Source organism: Danio rerio, chromosome 23 (genome assembly GCF_052040795.2).
Source record: "Danio rerio strain M-AB ecotype USA chromosome 23, GRCz13ab, whole genome shotgun sequence".
Lineage (NCBI taxonomy): Eukaryota > Metazoa > Chordata > Actinopteri > Cypriniformes > Danionidae > Danio > Danio rerio.
Window position 1 is genome coordinate 24,866,498 of NC_141043.1, and position 13,672 is coordinate 24,880,169.

The 13,672-nt window shown below is 37.1% G+C and overlaps 1 protein-coding gene across 2 annotated transcripts in view; it reads right to left on the bottom strand.

Moving 5' to 3' along the window:
* Window positions 1-13,672, bottom strand: part of ephb2a (eph receptor B2a) — a 126,634-nt gene that overhangs the window by 15,750 nt on the left and 97,212 nt on the right. For both annotated transcript variants that reach the window (XM_087307095.1, XM_087307096.1), the window contains exon 6: window positions 4,141-4,265. In XM_087307095.1, the coding sequence (XP_087163221.1) occupies window positions 4,141-4,265 (125 nt within the window). The remainder of the gene's footprint in view (window positions 1-4,140; window positions 4,266-13,672) is intronic.

Sequence of the window (13,672 nt, forward strand, 5' to 3'; positions counted from 1 at the left end):
CTCTTCACAAAGGATACATTCCATTTTTCACTTTATCTAATTCGTCCTAACCTTCAGTCTGCGACCTCCGAACCCGAAACAGTCGATTATCTTATTAAAAAAGAAATCGACAACAAATTCATGATCGGACCTTTTAAGGCTCCTCCATTCAATATTTCACGCATTAGCCCCATTGGTGTCGCAACTCGAAAATTTTCCGGCAAAAAACGCCTCATAGTTGACCTTTCGTCTCCACATAATTCTTCTTTCCCTAGCATTAACAGCACGATACCACTAGAAGAATATACGCTCAACTATCACGACATCGATCAAGCAATTTCTCTTATAAAGATAGCCAGCCACAACGCCTGGCTAGCCAAAGCAGACATCTCTTCTGCCTTTAAAATCATGCCAATCCACCCAGACTTCTGGCACCTTTTTGGCATTTATTGGCGCAATCAATTCTATTTTGCAGTCCGACTAACCTTCGGATGCAAAAGCAGCCCAAAAATATTTGACATGATTATGCTGGATTCTATCCATAATTACGGAATTCCATACCTCATCCACCTTCTAGACGATTTTCTCATTATTTCTCCCCCGTCATCTCCTCCAGCCAAACACCTAGCGATCACCCAACAAGTTTTCGCTGATCTCGGAATTCCTCTAGCAGAGGAAAAAACTTCAGGTCCCAGTACTTCAATCGAATTTCTGGGCATTAATCTAGACTCGCACAAATTTCAAGCATCCCTTCCCAAAGAGAAGATCGATCGGATCATTTCTCTATCCCAAATCTTCCTCGAAAAACAGATGTGCACAAAACGAGAACTCCTATCAATTCTTGGCCATCTAAATTTCGATATGCGCATCATTCCACAGGGCCGCCCCTTTATTTCACACCTCCTTCAACTATCCACCACAGTTCAAGGTTTAGAAGAAATAATTATTCTCTCTAAACCAAGTCGCGATGAACTCTGCTTATGGATCTCTTTCCTTAAGCAATGGAACGGATGTTCCTTTTTCTATAGCGACTTAACAACTTCCCCCATCGACATTAACCTATACACAGATGCTGCCCCCTCTATTGGTTTCGGCGGCTACTACAAAGGACACTGGTTTGCCTCAACATGGCCACCCCAATTCTATTCCATTCCAAAAGACCAATGTTCTTCAGCCCTATTCGAACTCTACCCCATTGTCGCAGCAGCCATCTTGTGGGGGGACGAATGGTCTACTTTTAGCATTCTCATTCACTGCGATAATGAAGCCACAGTGCATTGCATCAACAAAAGGCGCTCCCACTCCCAAGCACTTATGCCATTTTTAAGACGCCTTATCTGGATATCTGCTAAAAAACAATTTATCATGATTGCTGAACATGTACCTGGTTGCAAAAACCAAATTGCTGACTCTCTCTCTCGCTTCTCTCTACAGAAATTCTGGCAACTGGCCCCGGAAGCAGACCCTCACCCAACGCCTGTACCTCCGTATTCAGAAACGATATTGCCATAAACCACCACTTCATAATCTTCACCAAACTTCTCTATCTCTCATCCTGCAAGCAATAGCTCCTAGAACCCTCAATGCATACCTCACAGCATGGAATTCGTTCAAACAATTCCATATTCTACACCAACTTCCTTTCCCTGATTTTTCTCTCCTCTCTATCACTTCCTTTATATCCCACCTTCACACCGCAAATCACCTACAAGCCAGTTCAATAAAGAGCTACCTTAGCGGGTTCCAGTTCTTTCACAAATTAATCCATGGGTCTCCTTCCGACGCCATCACAAATTCGCAAACCTCCCTTCTTATCAAGGGTATTCAGAAAAACCACCCCACCAGCCCTGATGCCAGACAACCCATCACACTCAAAATCCTTACCTCATGCATCTACACCCTTCGCAAAGGGTATATTTCCTCCCATACAGCCCGCACCTTAGATGCTATGTTTAATCTAGCATTTTTTGGGTTTCTTAGATGTTCCGAATTAACAGTTACATCTAAATTTAACCCTCTACTCCACCCCACTATCTCAGATCTAGCTTGCAAGATAAGGAAACCATCTCTTTCCTTATCAAACAAAGCAAAACAGATCAAACCCAGAAAGGACACTCTATCCTCATTTTCGACATACCTTCTCCTACTCGCCCATTCCAAACCCTCCTAGCCTATCTTAATCTAAGAAAATCTCAAGAAGCAAACCCTATGGCCCCGCTTTTTACTGACGACGCTAACCGTCCAGTATCTCGATTCTGGTTCCAAAAACACCTTAAAGAAATTCTTCGCCTATCAGGTTTTTCCCCAGAGCCTTTTTCCAGCCACTCATTCAGGATTGGCGCAGCCACTACAGCAGCCTCTAACGGGCTCTCACACAATCAGATCCAGACCCTTGGTCGCTGGTCTTCTGAAGCTTTTAAATCTTACATACGCCTCAGTAAATACCACCTCAAAGAAGCACAACAGGCTCTAACCAACCCCCAAGCAACTCCTCACAAGGCTCCAACTCACAAAGGTACCTAATAGAGCCTCAATTCTCGCTAGAGTCATCCTAACCAAACTCAGCAGAAGCCTAATCGTCCAACAATGGCACCCCTACAGGTTTTGCCAAGGACGCCCCCAATGGCCATTACAGTTAGCATTCCAGCAACCTCATTGCTCCTCTCAGCTACACTCTTCCCTCAAGCTCAAACCTCCGCAGAGGTCACTCCTATCTACACCCTACCCTCAAGCTCAAACCTCCGCAGAGGTCACTCCTATCTACACCCTACCTTCAAGCTCAAACCTCCGCAGAGGTCGCTCCTATCTACTCCCTACCCTCAAGCTCTAACCTCCGCAGAGGTCACTCCTATCTACACCCTACCCTCAAGCTCTAACCTCCGCAGAGGCCGCTCTAAACTCAAACTCTCACAAAGCTCCATCTTTCGTAAGAGCTACTCTCCTCCACTCTCTGCTCCATACCTTCACTCTACTCTGGCCCCCGCAGGGGTCACTTAGAGCTCCAACTCCCACAAGATTCACTCAAAGTTCTCTTTTCACTGCTTCAAACCACCTATTCTCCCCTTCTTCTTAACCCCGAAAACCATGACCCCCGCAGGGGTTCCTTCAAACTCTAACTCAAGCAAGAGTTATTAGAATCCTCTTTTCACCCTTATTAATCCTATCTAATTAATGCCCATGCATTTAACCTCTTTCCTTCTATTATATCCAGCAGCCGGATATAGCTCTAAATTTCCTGCCTTTTGGGGGGTTTTTTGCTTCGAATACGCGGCTGCTGTCCCGAGCGATTAATTCTGCATTTTGGGGAGTTCTGAGATCCACCGAGCTCAGGCTCCCTTCTTGCTCTGCCAACGGGAGGAAGCCCCGGGCTCGAGGAGCCCTTGAGCTCGGGGCTCTCTCCCGGGACAGCATGCCAAACAAGCTTTGTAAATCATCAGCTAAGTGTGAACTCTTGAAGTGAAGTTTATTCATAAACTAATTTCGAGAGGATCACGTACTTATGATTTATCACGTCCAGTCTCGCATTTGCTAATCACTAATCTTCCAATCATATGAGCCCTAAGGCACCATAAATAGTCTAAGTTTTCAGTTCACTTTATCTTCGTTTGGAAGAAACCCCCCTCCTCCCCTATTCTCCTCCTTTACCTGTAATTGGGCGGCACGGCGGTCCAGTGGTTAGCACTGTGAACCACACAGCAAGAATACTGCCGGTCCTAGTTCGATAGGACCGGTGAGTGTTTCTGTGGGGAGTTTGTATGTCCTTCCCGTGTCCGCGTGGGTTTTCCCCGGGCTCTCCGGTTTCCTCCCACCATCCAAAGACATTCAACATACTTAACAATCAAGCTGGTCTAATTCCTTACGTTCCCTTAGCTACAGCGGCAGGGGAGTTCTGAGATCCACCGAGCTCAGGCTCCCTTCTTGCTCTGCCAACGGGAGGAAGCCCCGGGCTCGAGGAGCCCTTGAGCTCGGGGCTCTCTCCCGGGACAGCATGCCAAACAAGCTTTGTAAATCATCAGCTAAGTGTGAACTCTTGAAAGAACAACAAATTCATACCAACATGCATAATTTGTTGCTAAACAATGTTTTATTTTCAAGGTCAGTGAATGTTTTCTTTTTTGAGAGAAAAGTTGTATGTTGGTACAGTATGTCAGGAAGCATTACCTTCTCGTAGTACTGCAGCTCATAGTCCAAAATGACTCCGTTGGGCTGGTCAGGCTGGGACCAGGACAATGTTATACTGTCCACAGCCCTGCTGACCTGATGCATGATTGACACAGCAGATGGAGCTGTAGAGAGGATGATGAAACAATGGAAACACACGAGAAATGAGTAAGAAAATATGAGTTATTTATAATATTTCATATATATTTTTTAAATAAGCTCAAAATAAAGATTACAGTAGACTGGTTTTCAATTCTGACACATGATCTTAGTCTTAATCTAAAGACAGAACAGTGTAAAATAAAGGCACTTTATAATGACTTTTATCATAAATACAATGTTCAATAAGTTTCCCTTAAAATAAAGTATTTTAAACATTAAACAATATATTACATTATTATATATTACACACTATTTTAATTTTTCTATATATATGTTTTTTTCAGATGTCATTTTGTTTTTTATTAAAATAAATGTCATTGTTTAGTGAGTATACTGTAAGCAAACATTGAATTAAAAATATTAATTTTTTCTTGCAGAAGTTCAAACATGCAGCATGACATGCAAAATGAACCTCAGTGGTTTTTGCATATCAAGCAAGCATGCTGGTATGATCCAGTGGTTAAAAAAAAAATCCTTTACTTTATTTAATATGTGTAAATATAAATATTTTGACATTTTTTACATTTACATCTAGTTTTTTCATCCCATAAAGTGATGGTGTCTCTTCATAAGTCTTGGATTAAACTGCTTGGTGATTCCTATGTATTCATTACTTAGTTTAATAGACTTTCAATGTATAGAATTTTCCCAGATCTAATTACACATCTTTTTTGTGTTCAAAATATGAACTATTTTTTTGGACTTTGAACCGATTTTAGAATAGCAGTGAGTATAGGATACAATAGAGTGAGTAAAGGATATTTATTTTGGGGTAAACTGAACACTAAAGTTAAAAATCACTTCATTAAATCGAGCTATGAAAATTAAAATGTTCCAGATATGTTTATTATTTAGAGAAACTAAAACTTTTATTTACTAAGAATGCAATAAATGAATAAAGTGTGAATGAGTAATGTTGTATTTCAAATAAATTCAGATTTTTTCAACTTTCGATTAAGTAAAGAATCCTGGAAATAAACTGTATCAGGTTTCACAAATGCTTGAAGAAGCAACTGTTTTCAACACCGATACAAATAAATGTTTCTTGAGCAGCAGATCCTCATTTTAGAATGATTTCTGAATGATGTGACACTGCTTGACATGGCTTGAATAATGTTGCTGAATGTTTAGTTTTGCAATGTGAGAAATAAAATACATCTTCCCCGTTACAATACCGTTGCCAATACTGACAATAAAATGTGTGTTACTCTAGGTGAGAACACTGCTGAATCAGTTTTTTATGCGAGCAGCATCTCTTAGCCAAAGGATATCAGTGGTGATGATTGGTGTGTCTGTGAACGTGGTGTAACTGAGAAAGTGATTGGCTAAGATACAGTAAATTTACATCATTTGCCAATCAGAGGCAGAGTAGGGAGGTATTCACACACAAGCACATGCACAGTCAGTTGCACACATCAACAACCAGAAGTCAGAACAATGGCAAATTCAACAAGTTCAAAGGTGCATTTGCAAATTGGAAATACAAGCACTACTTTTTCCTCACTGAACTGAAAGGCAAGAATGTATCATTTATGTATCGTGCAACTTCTGCCGAGGGAAAAAAGTCTCTTTGCGTCGATGACAAGCTAATGAAGCACCCCGCATCATCACATGCCACCACAAAAATATAAAATATATATAATAAATAAAATAATATATATATAAAATTATTATTATTATTAGTAGTTTATTTGGTATATTTAATATTTTATTGAGAGCACTTCTCGTTAAACTGTTTACTTTTGTGAGCATCTACCTACAGTACCTACAGTACATCTACCTGTACCAGTTTCATGATTGTCATTTGCATAATTTATATACAAAGACAGTATGTATATTAATAATACTATTATTATTTGTTTTTGTTTAGTAGAAGAAGAATTTATATTTAGACTTGTTTGTTGACAGGTTTTGTGAGTTGTGGCCTGAGCAATAAATACTTGAAGTTTTCAACTATCTATTGTGTTTTATTGTGCAACTATAGTACAGATAACATTTATAAAAATTATGTTGAATTTGATGGTTGTCAGTCACATTGTCCCACAACAACATTAAAACATTTTAGATTAGTGTTCAATGTTTTATGTTTATTTTATAGTCATTTGACAAACATAACTATATTTCAGTAACTCGGTTACTATTTGTGAGAAGTAACTAGTAACCACTTACTTTTTAAAGTAACGTACCCAACACTGTGCTCACGTGTAAGACCTCCTTCAAAAACAAAAACCGTACCAACCCCAAACTTCTAAGCTTTATATTTCTCCTTAACATAACCCCTGGAGTACCTTCAAAAGGCTTTTTGATAATGAATGACGAGAGTTCACTATATTTGACATCTGGAAGAGCATACAAATTTCTCCCAAAGCACAACAGGCCTTACCGACCAGGCATGAAGTCTATACTTCTGAAGCGACTGCTCAAATGCTAACTGGCTACTCTATCCGTAGCACTCTCAGTTCCCTGGCACCGGTGCAAACGTTGGATATAGAGAAGCTATTATATCAACAGCAGCTTCAGGCTGACTACTAACTGGAAAAAAGACTCTGGAAGCCCATGTAACACTTCATTATCATTTACAAGCTGAAAGAAGTAAAAAGACAAGCGCAAAAGCTGGCAAACGCCATGGCTGCTGGTAAAATTGCACTTGTGGTTTAAAGATCAAACAAATCACGGTGCCTTAAAGCCAATCAGTGGGTTTAGATTAGTAGCAGCAGAGGCGGCAGAGCACAGGAAGTTTTGCTGCTGGCATGCTTGCTTGGGTTTGCATTGAGGAAAGTGATTTTGTTTAAACGCCAAACACCGATTCCCTGGACAAGCGCGATAAAATATAATAGGTAAGACAATATCTTGGCATTTTAAAACCATTTTAATCATGCTTTGACACTGATACTCGTTCGCATGTGCCATCTCTCTGCGTAATGGCCCAAAGAAAGATGTGTTATGCGTTATATTATTTATAGCTGGCATAAAGTTGATGCTTGATTGCTCAGAGTTTGAGGCCTCAGGTTGTTATACACAATGATTTTGAACACGAAATGCTGAGTAAAATATAGGCCTCGTGCTATTTAGTTCCTCTGTAAACTTCGATCCAGAGTTTTGATGAAGTGTTTTTCCGTGTGCTGCTTTGGACAGGCAGAGCAGGACGCTTGTCTTGATTTACAGCAATGAATGTTGAGACGGTGCGTGAGGATGATGGGATTGTTGAGAAGTTGAGCGTGTCGTTGTGTATGTTGGAGGAGTTTGTCCAAACATCACCAGGGAAGACAGATGTCATTAGACTAACACTCCAAATAGGAAGACGAAGCATTCTAAGCAAGCACAAAACTAAGTTCCTTGGATGCAAGTGACATTTTAAACCCCATTATATGCAATAAATTGATGACAGTCTGGGGCATTGTCAAAAATAAGTCAGATTGTCAATATTAAATCACCCTCAGGTCTTCAGAAAGTTTACGATGTGTGATGTTGTGGTGCTTGCATGTAGTCCTTTTTTAAAAATAAAGAAGTTTAACAGAATGTTCAAGCTGCTCCTTTACGTGAGATGAAAATAGGTGGTGAAAATGAAATTTCAATTTTGCCTCTATTATATGGCTGTACAGTATGTTGACTTTAAATGTCTCATTTGTGGCTCCTAAACTCTGGAATAGACTTCCTGATAATGTCCGAGGCTCAAACAAACTCTCTCAGTTCAAAACTAGATTTAAGACTTATCTTTTTAGTAAACATACATACAATGCATCACATAACAGTTTAATGCATGAGTGTGCTCCATGCAGGTGAGTGGGCTTGCCAATCCAACTGTAGGACACATTCCTTGATGCACCAGCGATTTTGTCAGAAATACTTAAATGTGTTTCTATGTTTGTTTATATGTCTCCTATTTTCATTTATAGCACTTTATTTTGGCATTGAAATTTAATATACCTTGTTTAAATTCATTATGAACAGCAGCTACAATAATTTTTTTTTCTTTTTTATTTATTTCCATCTGGGGATGCCCGTCCTAAGGCCTCTAGAGATGGCGAAGTGCCATTGACTGGATCCAAGACCTGTGAAGAAGATCTGATGCCAACCATTGAGGACCTCAAGGACAACACATATGGAGGGATGATGCTAACCATCAAGGACTTCCAGGATCACACTTTCACATCACATGTATGCAATAAAATTGCAGTTTAACTATGTATGTATATAATAACTTATATTTGATAGTAACCTTAATTTAATTGTAATGCAACAACGTGCACTGTTTGTAATTTTTGCAAAAGGCACTATACAAATCAACTTGAATTAAATTGAAAAGTAGTGCTTTTTAGTGCTCCTGGTCATTCTTTTTTCTAGAAGAGATTTCTCCTTTATTGTGCCAGAGATAAACAGAGCTTTTGAGTAAAAAGTTATACATTTCTAAAAAGACCACACAAGACTTTCTTTTAACTCTCATAAGGCGTTAGGCTCATTTCAGGTGTTTTGATCCTGAACACATACATAAAAACTGCAAGGGTTTTATGATGCTCATAATACATAATTTATTATTATTGTTATTGTTATTATTATTGTTATTATTATTATTATTATTATTATTATTATTATTATTATTATGACATTTAGCTATATTTTGCACCATACTGATATACATATATTTCTACAGTTATATAAAAGGGACATGTTTTAGCTTTGGGTCATTTTGAATATGTATGAAGCACCATAACATGTCAAAATACATTTGGTTTGTTTATAAACTATGATATTACTTTAGTGCATTTAGTTTTTACAACATTTTTGTCCTTTTTTTCATATCTCTTACACTTTTTCAACTGAATTTTGTTGATAAACACATATGTACACCTAATGACAAACTATTGAAGCATGACATATTGATAACCTATTAATCATTATTTTGTTTGAAAACATTTAAGAGCAATATTCAAGTTGTTTTGTGAGAAATAAATGATTAGATTTCATAAATGTGTGCTGTTTTTGAGCAATCTGGAACAGCCCTAAAAGTATACAAACAGTATATGTATGTACTGTATAAGCATCATTACTTCATTAGTTTCACATTAGTCTTCATTAGATGCTTCAAACATTATAATTATGCTAATTAAATGCTAAAGAAACAAGTCTTATTATCAATGTCCAAAAGGACAGCATTTATTTATTAGAAATAAAAATAAATGATTAACTGAATGTTTTCTGCTCATTCAAAAATCTGACTTATCTGACTTAAACTTTTGAATGGTGTACTGTACATAAAACCAATTACTTTACAATCGCTGCACTACTAGCCTCTTAGTCTTGTTTACTGTAGGCATCCATAGTTTCTCGAACACACACTATTGTTTTATAGAAAATTCCATAAAGTCTGAAGCGAATCAAAGGTATGCTGCTATAAAACAGAGCAAGTCATTATATATGAAAATAAGTTCTCTCGGTCTGATGAGGTGATCAGTTTTCCAAAGAGTCTGCAGTAAGTGGTACTTCATCATCCGCTGCTCTCTTTGACTGCAATTTATGAGAAATACAAGTAGTACTCTCTCAGTGAAAAACATAAATTCATATGTCCTTGCGGTATTCTGGTGGAGAATAAGAGGAACCGATTACCAGCATTTTCATCTGAAATGGATGCCAGAATCATTCTTCCCCCCCTCAAGAATTTCCACTGTGGCAAATGACAAAGTAATTTCATAGCTTAAAACAATGCATTAAAGACTTCACTGGAATATCTACGGGACTAATGCCACCAGAATAATGTCACCAGGTCTGTACAATCCAAAAAAAAAAAAAAAGTTTTTTAACCACATACTCTTGAAATAACATGTTCCTTCTCTGAGGTGAAATATCCCAAATTAATTTCCAATTCCAATTGTATTTATTTACATATTAACCATTTTTAACTTGATGATGATCTTTAAAATCTACGAGTTTACATTTTCATGCTACTCATATGTATTTTTTAGATATGTATTAGTCTATGAAATTGGTCACTTTTTCATTAGACATTTCTCTTTCATCAACTTGTAAAACATTTAATGGTATCTAATATATTAATACTACTACACTGAAGACTGGAGTTTGATGCTGAAAATGAAGATTTTTTTTTAATAAATAAAATCTGATTCTTCAGCATCATTATGATGTGATGCCCTGTAGCTGAAGAAAAATGCATTGTTATTATAAGTGTGGAAAACTGTAGAGCTGAATCAGTATTTGTGGAATCTGGCATACAGTACTATTCAAAAGTAAAATTTAAAATGTACTTTTATTGTTCAAAGACACATTAAACTGTACAACAGTATAAATAATGTCATTTATAATGTAAAAAAATAGATTTTGAATAAATTCTGTTTAAAAAAAATTAACAACAATTAAATCCTAAAAAAAAACTACAAATAATAAGTTGATCAAAAACTGTCATAAGTGGAGCAAAAACTTTATTGTTGAGAGGCAGGGTTGTACAATCATAAATATTTTTTTTTGGTTTCTGCTTGACTGCTTCAGTTATAAATAATTAACACAGTGTTCTTCAAAATCAGTATCGGCGATGACTTTTTGAAAGAAAGCTAATGACCTTGTTTTTTTTCCACGTTTGAGCGGGAGCAGCCATTTGAATCTTTTTGGCTCAAGACTTCCTATTCCATTCACAACCATTCATTTTTAGATGTTAAAAACAGCACGTTATGCTGCTTGATGTTGCAAACTGATGTTTTCTTATTATATTATTCTATTTTGTCTGTGTAATCATAAAAACACTTTTTTGTAGAGGTAGCAATTAGTTTCCTAGTCATTTCTCCCATGAACCGGAAGTTCTAAAACAATGAAAAAAACAGCACATGTCCGCATCAAGGAATAAGGTCAATAAGAAAGCTTTAAAATATCAGACAATTTAAAAACTTGGTTATTAGCAGAATACTAGAAAATATTGAGATATCTTTTTTTTATATTGCACAACCCCAGTAAAAAAAAAAAAAAAAGTTTGGAATAAATAAGTTTGTGATAACCTGAAATAACAGAAAAACAAGGGTACGTGGGAACACAGCAACTGCAATGAATAAGTATTAGCATTTGATAATAATAGGTATCAGCGTCTAGTGAATAAGTGCTATCTCTAATGAACAAGTACATTATACTAGTAGCAAGCACAAGTAAATAATCATTAAGATCAAAAAATAACTAGTTGGAGAGTACATTTACATAGATACCAATAATCTGATTTTAATAGGCTTAAGACAATACTCTGATTAAGAGTCTATCATGTAAACAGCGATTTTTGATTAATCTGGTTAAGGTCTTGATCAAACTAAACAGAAATTGAATTAAGACACATGGAGTATGCTGCTTTTAGTCACATTATTGAAGTGTAGTACAAAAATTTACTGTTACTGTTACTAATTATTAGGGTCGTTTAGGATTTTAGTTGCTGTTTGACACTATTCTCTTCACCTACCAAACAGTGAAGGACCACAGACACATGCATTGCGAAATGCAGAGTTTTTCTTCCCCTTTTACGGTCTGCGGTATCAAATTCCATTTAAACAACACTCTTCCAGCAGTTCATACTCACATCCAATATCACATTTGTCACGAGGAGCATACATAAAATATTCCTGATTAAAATTGAAAGCGTCAAACTGCAGTTAAAGTCGACAAATTAAAAATAAAACACCTGAAATTACATAAAACTCTGGAGGAAATGTGGATAGCGGTTACACAATGACATTAATCGAATTATGTGCTGTATCATATAAAACGGGATCATGAAAGGAACATTCATGTAAACACCTTAATCAGATTATTGTCTTATTCAGATTAAGGCAAATAATTAGTACTTAACTGGAAAGACGCTAGCATCTTAAAAATAGGTACCGTATTAGGAGCATGAAAATAGATGCCTTTATTAAATGTTAGATCAGCTTGCCATACTGTAAGCATCATGCATTTTATAAAAACCATTAGCCTGTACTGTAAGTTTCTCAGAAGACCATTATTAATAAATCTCTGAGTGTGGGAGGAGGTTTATGGTTCTCGTGTGCTGTGGAGGCTCACACTCAAGCTCTGGCCAAGCAGCCGGTCCAGCCATTGTCCCGTGTTTTTGGGGGGACACGGGTGGTGTGAGGTGGATTTTTGTCTTTTAATGGCAGCAGTGAAGCGGTAATGTGGACTGACAGGCACACCGGTGGAGGCCCAGCCTGCAGTGATCGGGCCAGCGAGTTCACTGCTGCACAGCCGGGGGCACGGCTCTCATTAAAATGCTCTATTAAACACTATTATGCTCCTTTTGAACCGGCTCCTTTTGGGACTGACATTTGAAATCCTGGTACAGAGCAATATGACGAGTGTTGTGGACTATAGCGTTCGGGTTCTCGGATCAAATTGAGAAAATGTGAGAAATCTGATCAGGTGAAGATAAAAACGTGCAAACACATCAGTTTCGTGAAAAAAAAAAAGTCAAAGCTATCTGCTCAGTAGAATAACAGGCAACGTGAATAGCGAGCCTTAGCGCAAATCCTAGCGCAGCCTGATTATGTTAAAAAGAACAGTTTAACACCTGTTTAAGAAGTTAGTGACCTATTTTATTTTTAAATACTCTAATTATATATATTTTTAAACACTTCAACTAATTCAAACACTTTTAACTAATCATGTTTAATAAATAGATCCATATTTTATATCATAAAGTTTCTTTTTATTTAACTAGATAAAAAAAAAACATTGGGATCAAGGGTGACCTGGCCAAGAGATCCGCAACACATGACTTATGAAAAAAAAAAAAAATAATAAAAAGACAGTTAAGTTATTCAGCTATACTACATTACAATATCTTAAAAACACATACACTGAAAAATGGACTGTTGTTGTTTGTTATAAATGATAGAGCGAAATGTTTAATTGGGATGACCACAGACATTTTTAGTTCAAACAGAAGAGTATTCCAGGATGAGGGATTGACTAAAGACTATTACTATAGTCTATATAATAGTATATAATAGGCACCAGTCCCAGAAGAGCCTTGTAGACCAGAGTCATCCAGTGGGTATACCTTTTTACATTCTGAGATGGCCACTCAGCTTTGGCATACAGTTAACAATGGTGAGTTAGTCTACAACAGCCTCTAACAAACCTCAGAGCGCTGTTTAAAGGTTTGGTTGAGGCATTCACATAGAAAACATCACCATAGTCAAGCAATAAGCTATATAAAACATAAAAATGTTGCAGACAACAAATGCTTACGAGGTTTAAGAGAAAAGCAGGATCCATTTCGATAGTAAAACCCAAGCTTGACTCAATTTGCAAATCAAATTTTCTACTGTATGTGTGCTTTAAAGGAACTTTTTACTCCTGATCAAGTAAAAAGCATAAAAACTTGTAG